Raw genomic sequence first — 13,384 nt, forward strand, 5'->3', positions numbered from 1 at the left:
TTTTGTCACACAGTTCATTCACACCAGGCATTTCAGGATGCCAAAGTAGCTCCTGCAAGCAAAACCCAGACAGAACAGGTTTACATAATTTGTGAATTAAAGGCTGCCTTGAAAATTGGACCCTTTTTCTTTGTAGGTTGTCTTGCCTCCAAATTACTTATCTTTTAAATAATTACTTTTTTGAAAAGTGTTGGTTTTAACATCCATGCTATGCTTTCAGATGCTTGAAGAAATGAAAAACTGTCTAGCTAAGAAGAAAATTTGCCTGCTCTTTGGCACTTTATAAGCAGCATTCAATTAAATGTTCTTTTGCTATTGCTTTACTTACATTTTTAATCTGCAATGTTTCATGTTGTTTACTAGATCAGCAAATAATCAAGGTCTTTAGATTTTTTTGGAATGTATTTTATTCCTCTTCCCCCCAAAAAAAGTTAAATGCCTCTATTTAAATAGCTTTTACCACTATATGCAAAACACAAATAAAATGTAAATAGTTTCTTCTACTAATCCACATCTGCCTGGGTGTAATTACATGATACATGCTGGTTAAGCACAAAAATTTTGAATAAACAGCCGTTTAATTAAGCATGTGCATTGGGTCACAGCAGAATTAAAATGGGTTCTAAAAAATTGATTGTATAAAAATGGCACCTGCTTAATCAACAGATATGGCTCTTGGTGAAGTTGCAGACATGTTCTTCCATGCCAGTCTGAACAGACTTGTTCTATTGGGTTGTTCAGTGTTCTCACATACCAGTAAGTGATCCTGAAGTTATTTCTGAGTGTGGAGGCAGCTGAGTGTTATGTCTCTCAGCAGCTCTTTTCACTTCACTGTGGCTGCTGCTGTGCTATCTATCAGATAAAGTTGTGATAAAGCTAATAATAAAGTGGACAGTTTTGAATTTAGCTCTTCCAGTCAGTATCTGTGGTTATCATACATGTACTTCTCCCCATATTACATTATTGATACTTTTTAGCAGTTAATTTAATGTTCATTTTTAAAAGAAATAAGTTAGAATTTTCTTGGCAGGTGTTTTAAGCATTACAGTATTAATATGCATTACCCATCTTACACTGCAATCTCCTTTAAGAAGTTATTCAGTAATTCTTACTTGAAAGAATAAGGGTAATTACATAAAGAATATTGACAAAAAGCAGGGGCAAATGAGAAAAAAAAAAAAAAAGGTAAATCAGGCTACCATGAACCACAAGATCCTGGGGTTTATCTTTTGTCTATAAAAGTTATACCATGCAGATGTTAACAGCTGGAGCCAAATTGCTTTCACAAGGTTCTGTGGCAGGTCAGACTACAAGAAAACAGAGAAATTCTGTTTATGCAGAACCAAAGAATTGCCTCTACGCACCCATAACAAAAATGATTTATTCATACACTGGATTAGCAACTATGGCAGGCAGAACGATGAGGGAGATACAAAGATTCAGAATATAATTTGTCTGCTACTGTTTAACTAAACGATTCTTCGCACACTGGTTCTCAGTGCTGCTACTAGTACCTCTATGTGCACCTGTAAAAAATAGCTCATTTCTAAAAAATCTTTACTTTTTCCATGACCACCAGTCATGTGCCGTTGTTATTAAAATTACCCCCATGTTTCATATCTCAGTATTGGAAACATGCTAACTCCTCTGAATTTGTTATTAATAGGCTACACTGTCAGCAATGTTGCAGCACTTTGCAGAAAGAGAAGACAAGGTCACTGCTGAGAAGTGACAGAAATAGCTGGTAATGACAGTAGATAGTGTGGGTGGGTGGGGGAAGGGAAAACTTCAACAATAATCAGGTACTGCTAGGTCTGAAGCTCACGCAAGGTACGCATACGTAGAATTCAGGGTGTGTGGTTGAGAAATGCAAGTGGGAATAAGCAATGCTAGAGAAGTTATTATAGTACAGTTTACCTGGGCTGTAAATGCAGATAGAAAAAAGAAAAAAAATGCAACCGGAGTCTTGCAGAGCTGGAGCTTCCTGCACTGACTACAGGGTGTTGAGAAGAGGGCTACGAAGTCTATTACAGGCCATCCAGCCAGGGTGGTGACACGGATGAGTATTCTTTAAGGAACTAAGTGAAACCTCCAGATCATCTGCCCTTGTCCTTATGGGGGCTACAAAGTTGGTGAAGGGTTTGGAGGGGAAGCCGTATGAGGAGCGGGTAAAGTCACTTGGTTTGTTCAGCCTAGAGAAGAGGAGACTAAGGGGAGACTCCATTGTGGTTACAGCTTCCTCACAGGGGGAGGAGAAGGAGCAGGGGCTGATCTCTTCTTTTTAGTGACCAATGACAGAACCCCAGGGAATGGCAGGAAGATGTGCCAGGGGAGGTTTAGGTTGGACATGAGGAAAAGGTTCTTCACCCAGAGGGTGCTGGAGCTCTGGAACAGGCTCCCCAGGGAGGTGTCACGGCCCCAAGCCTGACAGTGTTCAAGAAGAGACTGGACAACACCCCCAGACACATGGTGTGAACTGTGGGGTTGTCGTATGCAGGGACAGGAGTTGGACTCGATGATCCTTGTGGGTCCCTTCCAACTCAGGACATTCTGTGATTCTATGACTTGCCAAAGTCTGGGCTGTTGTTGGTTCCATTGCTGGTGCCTTTTGCTGGCTGCAGGAGGGTAGCAGAGCTGCCTCTGCCCCCCACCACATCACAGTGTTCTGTCATCTTTTAAGCACATGAACACAGATATGAAGAGTTTGATCCTAAACCCATGAGAAACAATGGAGACATTTCTGCTAAACTTTGAGTGTGATCATTAATTAACAAAACAGATCTAATCTGCATTTTTTCCTCTGCATACAAACTTCAAAGTTTTGAGGATTCTAAATAAGAAGGACAGCCCAGTAGGCAATTCAGTTCACTGAGATACCATAAAAAATTCCAGCCAGGCAACCAAGTGAACAAGAAACAATAATAAGAAGTAAGCCAAGTGTTTGTATACAAGTGGTGGGAACATGCGCAAGAAAATGGAAGAACTTTACATACTGGTGCAAAATGTGTATACAGACATCCCAGGGGTAATAAAAACATAGCAGAAACAATAACTGGAGTCACTGAATCGTACAGGTTCTTCAGAAAGGAGGGAAATATTGCTGGTAGCATTATATGAAAGATTAGGATAGTATGGAATGAAATGAGTTATGTCAATAAAACAATTTATGTTTGGATCAAGCACTTCAAGCATGGAAAATAAAATTAAAAAAAAAAAAAAAGGTGTTTTTCCAGAATTAATGCCAGCAAAAAATCCTCAAGCTGTCAGACTTGATTCTGTAACCTTATTGTAGAGAGGAATGCGAGTAAGAATCTGTCATGAGAGGATGTTGAATCTCACTAATTTCTTCATCAGTAACTAAGCAAACAAAATAGAATAATGGTTTAGATCTGTTTTCTTTCTTTGAAATATGTAGATAACAAAATGTAACCTTTAACCAAGCATTCAGGTGCTAGATTGATTTACATAACATGACAAAGTAAGTAACAATCAGCAAACTTTAATAAACAAAATAAGTAGTTAAAGAAGATAAATATTCTGGGGATTCATGGATATTTCTATTAAGAAGACATCGAATTTCATCAAGTGTAACATGCTGTGTTGTACTGAATAACAGGAGACTAGGTTCAACCATCCACGAAGTCCCCTCCAGACTTATGTTCCTAAATTTGTCACTTAAACACAAGAGCCTTAAATAAAGCAGAGTTAATTGTAAGGCAGTTTGACAAATTTGTTCACTGTCAATATTCTCTAACATTCTTTGACTCAGTGCTGATTGTGGACGTCAGCTGCTAGACAGCAGAATTTGTTCTTGTGACAATGTAGATGTTTGAGATATAGGACAGGATATTTATTGTCTGCTCTACTGGGTATCTATCAAACCTGCCACTTCATCTTGAGACTCTCATTCAGATGCTTTCTCCATAGACCAGCCCTCCTGGTCTCAGTCATCCCTGAACAGTCTCAAGTAAGATGAGGTTGGCAGGGCATGTATAGAGTTTGTACAGGCTAGTGAGGAAGATGAAACTGTGGAGAACACCTGATAGTGAGGATGTTGAAGTAGAGATGTTCAACCTGGAGAAGAGCAGGCTCAGGGCAATCTTACCAATGTATGTAAATACCTGAAAAGAGCATGCAAAGAAGACAGAGACAGGGTCTTTCCAGTGGTGTACAGTGATAGGACCAGAGTCAATGAGCACAAAGTGAAACACACGAGGTGCCATCAGACACTTTGTCACTGTGAGGTTGGCTGAGCACTGGAACAGGTTGTCCAAAGAGGTTGTGGAGTCTCCTCCTTGGAGATATTCAAAAGGCACTTGGATGTGATCCTAGGCAGCTGATTGTAGGTGACCCTGCTTGAGCAGCGGGATTGGACAAGATGACCTCCAGAGTTCCCTGCCAACCTCCATCATCCTGTGGATCTGTAAGCAAGCTCTGGTCTTTTAGTAGGTTTAATTCTAAAAGCCAAGGAAAGTTTGATGCTTAATATAAATGTTCTACATAACTTCAAAGATACCCACTCACTGTGAAACTGTGATTTCTGGAGGCAGAACACAGCTTACTCAGAAAAACAGGCAAGAATTATAGAAGGGAACGCTATTATGTTTGTCCATATGCACTCATTATTATTAGAAGCATCAGGAGAGATTGGACAGAAAAGTTGCTACAGGAACCTTTCCGGGAGTTTTCCTGAAGTAGAGAGGTTTTGAACTTTGCATTGTCATGGCACTGGCTCTGTAATGCTCTTACCTCTCTCTTCCTACCAAATGCTGGGTACTTCTCTCTGTGTCAGCAATGAGGAACTCTCAGTCTGGAAAATGAGTTGGATTGGGAGAAACACCTACAATCCAGTGATTTATTTGAAGCATTTCTGAAATTAACTCCTTTCATTCCTCCTTCGTGTCTCATGATCTGAAACTCTGTTTCTTCCCAGTTTGACGTCGCTGTATCTGTTGCTTTGAGTTGAACTTCGTAAGTCATGCCATTTTCCCCACCCCCCTTAACTTTCAGCTGTATGTTCTCCATATGACAGTACAGCATTATGAATCTCAAACAGTTCAGCTGTGAGTGAGTTACAATTCAGAGTGTGCCTAGATGTTCATGTTGTACCTCAGAAACCACAAAGACCTTGGAAAATGTTGATTTTCTTTTTTTCTGTTATTGTGAGGGATAATGCAGGGTTAGTATTTGAAGGATTTCTTACCCAAGACCTTCTAATGCTCAGTTTTGCCTGGTTAGTGACTGGGAAAGGTGCTACTTGGCCTAGATGTTTCCTGACTGCACTCCTTGTGCACAAGCTAATTTCTTTTCACTGGAGACCTATGTAATGACAACTAGTTTATATGATTTCTAATTTATGAAAACCATATTAAGCTTGAGATCATAGCTAATGCTGTAGAAATGTATAAAGTGAAGCGGTGAGAATAGACAATGATTTACTTGCCCAGCACAATAAATACATTGTTCGTTTTGCATGCTGCTTAAGTATTGCAAGAGAGAATGAACAAGCAGATTGGTCTCCTCCCACCACATATCTGCATTGCCAGCACTCAGGGAAATAAAGACTGCATGGATTAAAAAGTTGCAAGGGTACTATTAAGGCATAAGCTACCGAAACAGGAGCATGCATTGAAGAGGTCTCAGTTCAAGAGTTTCAGTCCTATTATGAGCAATGTCAGCCTCACTGCTAATGAGGAAGCCAGGGATGAGAATGCAGGTAAGATCTTCTATACCAGGGCATGAGCAAATCACAATGAATTGCAGCCATTGCTGTGATAAATTAGTACAGTACATTCTTTCTCTCTTTTAAATCTTGATTTTTGAAAACTGTTGTGCTCTCAGCTGCTTGAAACAGAAACACTGGAGTTCTTTCAGCACTGCCTGTGAAGTGACCTTTCTGCTTTTGCTTATAGTTTGAAATCTATTTATTATGCAATTTAACACAGTATTTGCAGCTCTTAAGGTTTTTGTGAATAATATGCACAAACATTTAAACAAACTCTCTTAGCTTTTTTTTTCCTTAGATGCCCTCTGAAGAATTTTTTTTATTTCTGAATCCCAATTTGTGCATATGCAATTAATTACTGTCAGGCTGTTAGACAGGCTGATCATGTGGGAATTGACCATTTCATTTTCACAGAGAAACAGTCTTTGCCTTTCGTTGTCACCTAGAAACAGCCCTTGCACTGGCATCTTGATGATGTTCTTTTTTCCTCAGTTTGCTTGATTAGATCTTTTGATTGAAGTACTTGAAAGACATAATTTCCTAAATACACTGAAAGCAATTCCACAGAAAAAACCTCATCCTCCCTAAATCATTCTCATTTTATTGCTGAATTTTGAAATACCATTAAAAAACATTATGTTATGATAGGTTAATTATTGAACTGTGTACTTTGTAGACACCTAACAGTGTTGTCTGTATAAATGATTTATTCTTCCTAATTAATTGTTGGATAATAAGATGTTCTTCACTTAGAAAAGTACTTGAAATTGTGGAGTTCTCTAACGAAACATCCTTCTTCTTTGTTATAAAGATGCAAGCTGTTTTATTGCAGTGGAAACTGATTGTGGGTCATCAAACTATTTTGAATATCATTTGTACTGATTATTCATTTTTATTTTGATAGGCACCTTGACAGTACCATAAAAATAATTTATGGTTATAAATACATAGACCCATTCTAACAACAGGAAGGAACTTATTTCTGAACTTTTCAATACCAGAAGCTGGGTAGGGCATTAGCAATATGGAGACCAAGAAATAGCCTGTTGAATAAAGTATTCTGTTTTCATATGTGTTCTGACTGGCAGCTCCGTACTATACTATGAGACAACATTTGGAGGTAAAGGTAATATCCTTATTTTTGTTTAATCAACTGGTTTAGTTGGAAATATTAAACTGATTTCCAGACATTTGCCTAGATTTCTCTAATGAAAATCTACTATACCTCCCAAGAAAATATTTCCTGTCATTGTCCTTGAACCAAGATACAGTTTAGTTCATGCCTAGAATAGGAAATGACTGTAGTAGTCCTGGACGTCTGATGGCAAGTAATGACATTTAATAGGAAAATGTCAATACCACAATCAATGCAAAAAGTATTTCTTCATGCACATGCATACACTGTCTTGCGTCCTATTCATGGATCAAGTCCTTGAGTGCTTACTATTTCATTTTATTTTTCCTCATACTCTTCACAAAACAATGGTATTTCTTGACAAATAACCTTCCAAATATACTTCCATTGTATCTTATAAAAAATGATCTGTGGACTACACTGGTAGTTAAGAAAAGGTGTATGTCTAGATCCAGCTTAATTCTCCATTTGTGACTTTCCCCAGAAAAGAAAAAGTACTGTCATTGCCTACTTGTATTGCATTTACTGAAGACAAACTTTAATTTTTTGTCTCCACTATTTGAGTTGGCATGTTAATCTAATTTATTATTTTCAGTACAGTTCTATCTAATAAAAAAAAAAAATTGCACTGCATATATAGTAGCTGAAGCTGTCTCATGTTGACACTATTTTTTCTTCTCTTTCTAGGTGATGTCATTGTCTATATTAATGAAGTTTGTGTCCTTGGACATACTCACGCAGATGTAGTCAAACTCTTCCAGTCTGTTCCTATTGGTCAGAGTGTCAACTTGGTGCTATGTCGTGGATACCCTTTGCCCTTTGATCCTGAAGATCCTGCCAACAGCATGGTGCCACCCCTTGCAGTAATGGAGAGGCCTCCGGTAGTGGTAAATGGAAGACATAACTATGAAACTTATTTGGAATACATTTCTAGGACTTCTCAGTCTGTTCCAGACGTAACAGATCGACCACCACACTCCTTGCACTCCATTCCAGCAGATAGTCAGCTTGATAGCACATTCCCACCACCTGCCCATGATGATAATGTATCAATGGCTTCTTCTGGGGCCACCCAAGCTGAACTCATGACCTTAACCATTGTGAAAGGGGCCCAGGGCTTTGGCTTCACTATAGCAGACAGTCCTACAGGACAGAGGGTGAAGCAAATTCTAGACATTCAGGGATGTCCTGGTTTGTGTGAAGGTGACCTCATTGTTGAGATCAACCAGCAGAATGTACAGAACCTGAGCCATGCAGAAGTAGTGGATATACTTAAAGAATGTCCTGTTGGAAGTGAAACTTCTTTGATTATCCATAGAGGAGGTAAGTTTGGAAAGTCTGTACAATTACAAAAATGTGTGTAAAAGGTTCTAAACCATAAGACATACATATACTCACTACATCCTTTTGTGCTAGATTGGAAATTGATTTCCATGTTCCGGGAGGTAAAACCATTGGTTCTGAAAAAGTGTATCTGCAATTAAGTATCCTAGGCAAAATCTAACAATTTATTGTACGTTCCTTTTTGTGTTTTGAGTGTCAATGGTCCCACCTCTGTAAGGATAAAACTAAAGCAGTTCTAGGCCTTTCACCCCATAATCGTTTGCATGGTGTCTGCAGCAAATTTATGTAGTCTCAAAGTAGTGCTGCAAGCTTTAGATATGAATGTGTATATTGACTCATTAAAGTAGATCAAAATCAGAACAATCTATTATCCCTTTACAAGGTTAGTGGTTTTGATAAGCCATTTTGCCTCCATTGCCTTCTCTGTAAAAGTATTGTACAACAGTTGTTTTGCTTGTTTCTTGACAACAAAGATCCATAGTACATGTTTCTCTGTTTTGAAAAAATAGCTTCTAGCAACTTGTCTTTTCTGACCAGCCTGGCACAGTAAGCTTGAATATACACCACCGGAAGGGGAGTCAAGACTTGCCTGTAGGAAAGCAGTAACAACTGAAGAAGTCCTAATACCTTGACAGTGATAAGTAATTTAATAGCTTTTAATATTTTAGCCAAACAAATTTTCTTCAATGTTTTGAAATAAGCATCCATCACAATTTATTATTACCTGAAGTGAATAATGATTGAATATCCTTAATTAAAGATCTTAATTCCTCTAAAGGCATTCATATGTCACTGAATGTACATTACTCGGTGCTTCAAAAGAAAAAAAAAAGGATTCTATACAAAATTAGTAATTACTTTCCTTCTGAAGAGCAGAGGTTGGAAAATGAACCTTTAGGATTTGTGTATGCCACATTTGTTATAAGAAAACCTACAAAGCCTTAGAACACAGTAACATTTTATCAAATTGCAGAAATAATAAACACAAGGTGTTTATCTGCAGATTCACATAGTCAATAAAGTATTTTTCCATATCTATATTTAAAAGAATTATTTGTAAGAGACAGAATCTGACATTTATTTGAAATGAAACCTTATTAAGAGTGATAAGTCAAGTCTAATTGGTGTCACTATAGTATATGAACTTGGAGAAAGTTAATTTTTCCAGAGGTCTTATATTAGTTGGTATTAAATCTGGTTTTATGCAACATCCATTAAGCATCTGGAACAATGGAGTATGCAACATTTTTTTCTGAAGATGCTGACAAATTAGGAAAAATCATGTAGCAAAAAAGAAGAGTGTAAAGGGGATTAGAGGAGTTAATGTAACCCCAAATTGTGGAATTTTATTTTGAAAAATGCAAACTAATCCTCCTCTAGAGGAAAACAATTCAGAACACCAATCTCCAGAGAGAAGTGAAGTGTGAAATCCAGTGTGCTGAGCAAGCCTGAGTGACAATAGACAGGAAAATAGATATTTCTGCAGTCAGTGCAGGACAGTAGCAAAAACAAAAACCTGAAGCAGCAACATACTCAAGCTCATGAGGAAAACTCCTCTCATGAAAATTTCTTCTTAGAGCATCAATTCATGATCAAAACATGTTGATCAACATGATGATTCAACAAGTTCTGATACATTAACCAAGCCGTGGTTATTTTCTGCACATGGAGATAGGAGATACTGCACTACACTAAACTTAACCCTCAATAAAAGCAGTATAAATTTACACCTTCTTGAATTTTGTCAGGACAAGCATGGGGGTCCGTATAGTTACCCTAACTCAGCTGACACAAAATACTAGGTCCAAATGCAGTGATGCGTTCCTGAGTCTTATCCCTCTGTTGCTGGGGAAGAGGGTGTTTGGTCACTTTAGAGAATGCAGAGAAGGGAACAAAAATATGTTTTGTTCATGGTAAAACAATGACTAAGACTTAAGCAACTGTTTGGAAGTACTACAGAGTGATTAAGCTTAATGGGATGATACAGAACAAATGAAAGTTTACTATCAGAAAATTCTGTACATCAGAAATAAGGAATATACCTTAATGGAAGTTTGTTAGGCTGTGAAATTAAAGAAAAGGCTCATTTGTTTGAGTTATTCAAAATAAGTGAAAAAATTCAGTGTATGAGACCAACCTACTCTATCTGAGATGGTTAATTCATAGCTTAGCAGCAATATGAAGACTGTTTTAAGGTGACAATCTTGATTATTTTCATAAATTTATAGGAAAAGAGAATCCATGTGACCAAATATACATCTATAATGCAGGTAATTTTATCTGTACTAGTCATCATGTCTCCTTTTATAGTCCCTGGGCAGAAATAGGCCTTTCTAGGGTGCAATTAATGTAATTCCAAGGTAGATATTTCAAATAAGTCAGGTATACCCTGAAAGTACATATGCTGCTTGACTGACTATAAAGAGAATTCAGGATGACTGGTTCAGATGTATGGGTCTATCCCACATGATATGAATAAGAAACAAATGATGAGACTTGGTCATATGAGATAATCTGAATACAAAACAAAATTCTAGTACTTAGAGAAACCTGCTATGATTCTAAAATATTTAATCTGTGACACTGGTGAAGCAAGGCAGACTTTCTCCTTACTCATGGATCCAATTTTTATTTTATTATATTTAATGTTTATTGAATAATACCATCCTTTTCCATCACTACCCTATGCATCCTGTCTTTAGCATCTCATTTTTAAGATTAAGATCAAAGTACTGTTCCTGTCTTTGGAAGACAAAGGCTATGTTTTGCATAAGGTTGTGTTTTGCCTTGTAATTTATTCTGTCTCTGATATGAATATGGCCTGACTGCATAGTTCACTGTGGCAAATCCATTTTTGTAAATGACTAAATTTCCTCTCTTTCATCCAGCAATCTTATCTACATTGCATACAAGAAAAAATCAGCATTGGCTGAGATATATTCTCACTGTAGCTAAAAAGCATCTTAAACGGGAAAGAACACTCTCTCATATGCATATAGTATGCATGCTGCAGCATTTAAAAAGCCATTGTTGCTCAAGCTTAGGAGATCAAGAGCCAGTGTATGAATTGGAAAGAAAGTTCTGCACATTTCAAAAAGGTGGAGGGGATAGCGGTACTCAAATTTGAAGAGGCCACTAAAAAAGCCCATCTGAAACAACAGCAGAGACTTGTCATGAGGTACAATCCAAATGGAGGAAGTACTAATTTTAACTTTTTTTCTTAAAAAAAAAAAAAAAAAAAAAGAACATGGAAATAATATAATTGTATATCTAAGAAAATACTGAGCAACATTTGTTTTGGTGGCAACTTTGATGCTCTATGGCTTGAGATCTTGCAGACTTTCTGTTTGTTAGTCAAGGTCTTTGCTAAACACAAATGCACTCCTTAGTTTGATTTTGCTGACCAGCCATATAGTTTCGATCGATTACTATAAGCTGACAGAATATACATACTGGGAAGAAAAAGAAAAAAAAAAAAAGGAAAAATGAATAGGATAAAAAATAATAAAAAGGTATGAAAGTGTGAAGTGTGTGTTACCCAGATTTACGCCTTTCCAGCTTTGCTTCAGCCTTCACACTTCATCCCCAGCTTCTGCAACAGCCTGCATTGAGTATAGACTGCTGAAATAGTGTGGAAGAGCTCTCAAAAATCAGTCTTTCTGAATGTGGATAGAGGAGAAATTCTTCATTAGTCCAGAGCTACTGAAAAACAGCACTAACTGATTGAATCGGTGTGTACCCAATTTGTGTAGATCAAAATATTAGCTAATTAGGCCATCAAAAATTGGCTTTGGCATGTTCTACTAAAAGAATTATCCAAGTATCTGACACATGCCATCTCTTTTGGAAAATACCTTTGAAATATATGAACCTATAGACAGCAGCCCAGCCTCAGAAGTATTCCTGTCTAAAAAAGAACTGACACATTCAAATTTAGATCCATCTGAAACACTGTTGTTAAGGAAAACTGGAGACAACTTAGGTTTGATTCATGAAGTTATGATGGCCCCTAAACAAGTGCTGTGAGTAAAACATTAAAGCTAAATGCAAAAAGTGGGAGAGAGCATGACAAAGTTCTTACCTCAGGTGGCTATTTTATATTGGTGGAATCCAAGCAGGCTCAAGGACACTTGTTATGAAATGGAGCCAGAAAACTGATGCATTGTCCATACTGGTTAATTGTTAGCCCAGTCCTGGCAGGTGACTGGAATAAGCCAGCAGCCAGTTTCACTCCGACACAATATGGGAGAGAGTGTGGGCCACATGGAACACTCAAACAGTTGAATTTAAGGCAGAGAATTTAACTGTGTAGATGTAAACCATTAGAATAAAAGGATGGTGAAGTGTCTTGCTCAGATTTTACATAAAACCCAGTAGAAGTTTATAATTCTTTAAGACTGCGAACAGATACCAGTACTTCACACAAAGCACCAGCAATTTCCAAAACAGCCAGAAATTTCACAAAAAACATGTCTGGGTATTCTAGTGAATCAGCCTAGCCTCTCAAAATAAGCAGACTTAAATGGAAGGAATGCTACATCCTCGGTACCCATTCCATTAACTGATCTCAGATTTTTTTTTCTTTTATTTTTTTTGTCCAGGATTGCTATAAGATGTCTTATAAGATGTCTTTCAATTCCTCTGGTCAGGAAAGCTCATACTTCTTTTTCTCCAAGTTGTCCTCTCTCTTGGGAAAGCTGCACAAGATAAAGCTGCAGGCAGCACTATCACCGTGCTAACACAAGTCTGGCCCAGGCAGTTCTGATCTCCAGGTTCCACGGCCTTAGCCCACCACTGAGGTCTCTAGAGCTTTGACTCCACTTCTGAAGTTCTTCATTCAGAATATTAAGACAGTACCTGGTGCAAACTGGAGACCCTGCATCTCATGGCTTGCTCATCCCCAGTTCAGGACTTTTGACTTTCTAGTCAACAGTGCTGAGGGTTTGAAGAAATAAAATTGTTAGGAGAATGGTGTAGGTTTTTGGTTTGGGATTTATGGAGGTTTTCTGTCATTGTACTGTCTCTACTCTTTTACATCCCTGAGTCACTGGTGATTTTTTTCCTTCCAGTCATTTCCTAAAAGGACCCAGTCTTGGTTTAATTGCTTCTTATGGGTACTGTGAAGTAATAGCAGTCTATTCATGCTTACTTTGTTCACAAATGTGTGCTTCTTTCTGTTG

The 13,384-nt window shown here is 37.7% G+C and overlaps 1 protein-coding gene across 2 annotated transcripts in view; it reads left to right on the plus strand.

The window, feature by feature from the left end:
* Positions 1-13,384, plus strand: part of MAGI2 (membrane associated guanylate kinase, WW and PDZ domain containing 2) — a gene marked incomplete at both ends in the record, with an annotated part of 741,772 nt that overhangs the window by 617,274 nt on the left and 111,114 nt on the right. For both annotated transcript variants that reach the window (XM_080355648.1, XM_080355649.1), the window contains one exon: positions 7,548-8,183. In XM_080355648.1, coding sequence (XP_080211774.1) covers positions 7,548-8,183 — 636 coding nt within the window. The remainder of the gene's footprint in view (positions 1-7,547; positions 8,184-13,384) is intronic.

This window comes from Nesoenas mayeri (assembly GCF_963082525.1).
Source record: "Nesoenas mayeri genome assembly, chromosome: 1".
NCBI lineage: Eukaryota > Metazoa > Chordata > Aves > Columbiformes > Columbidae > Nesoenas > Nesoenas mayeri.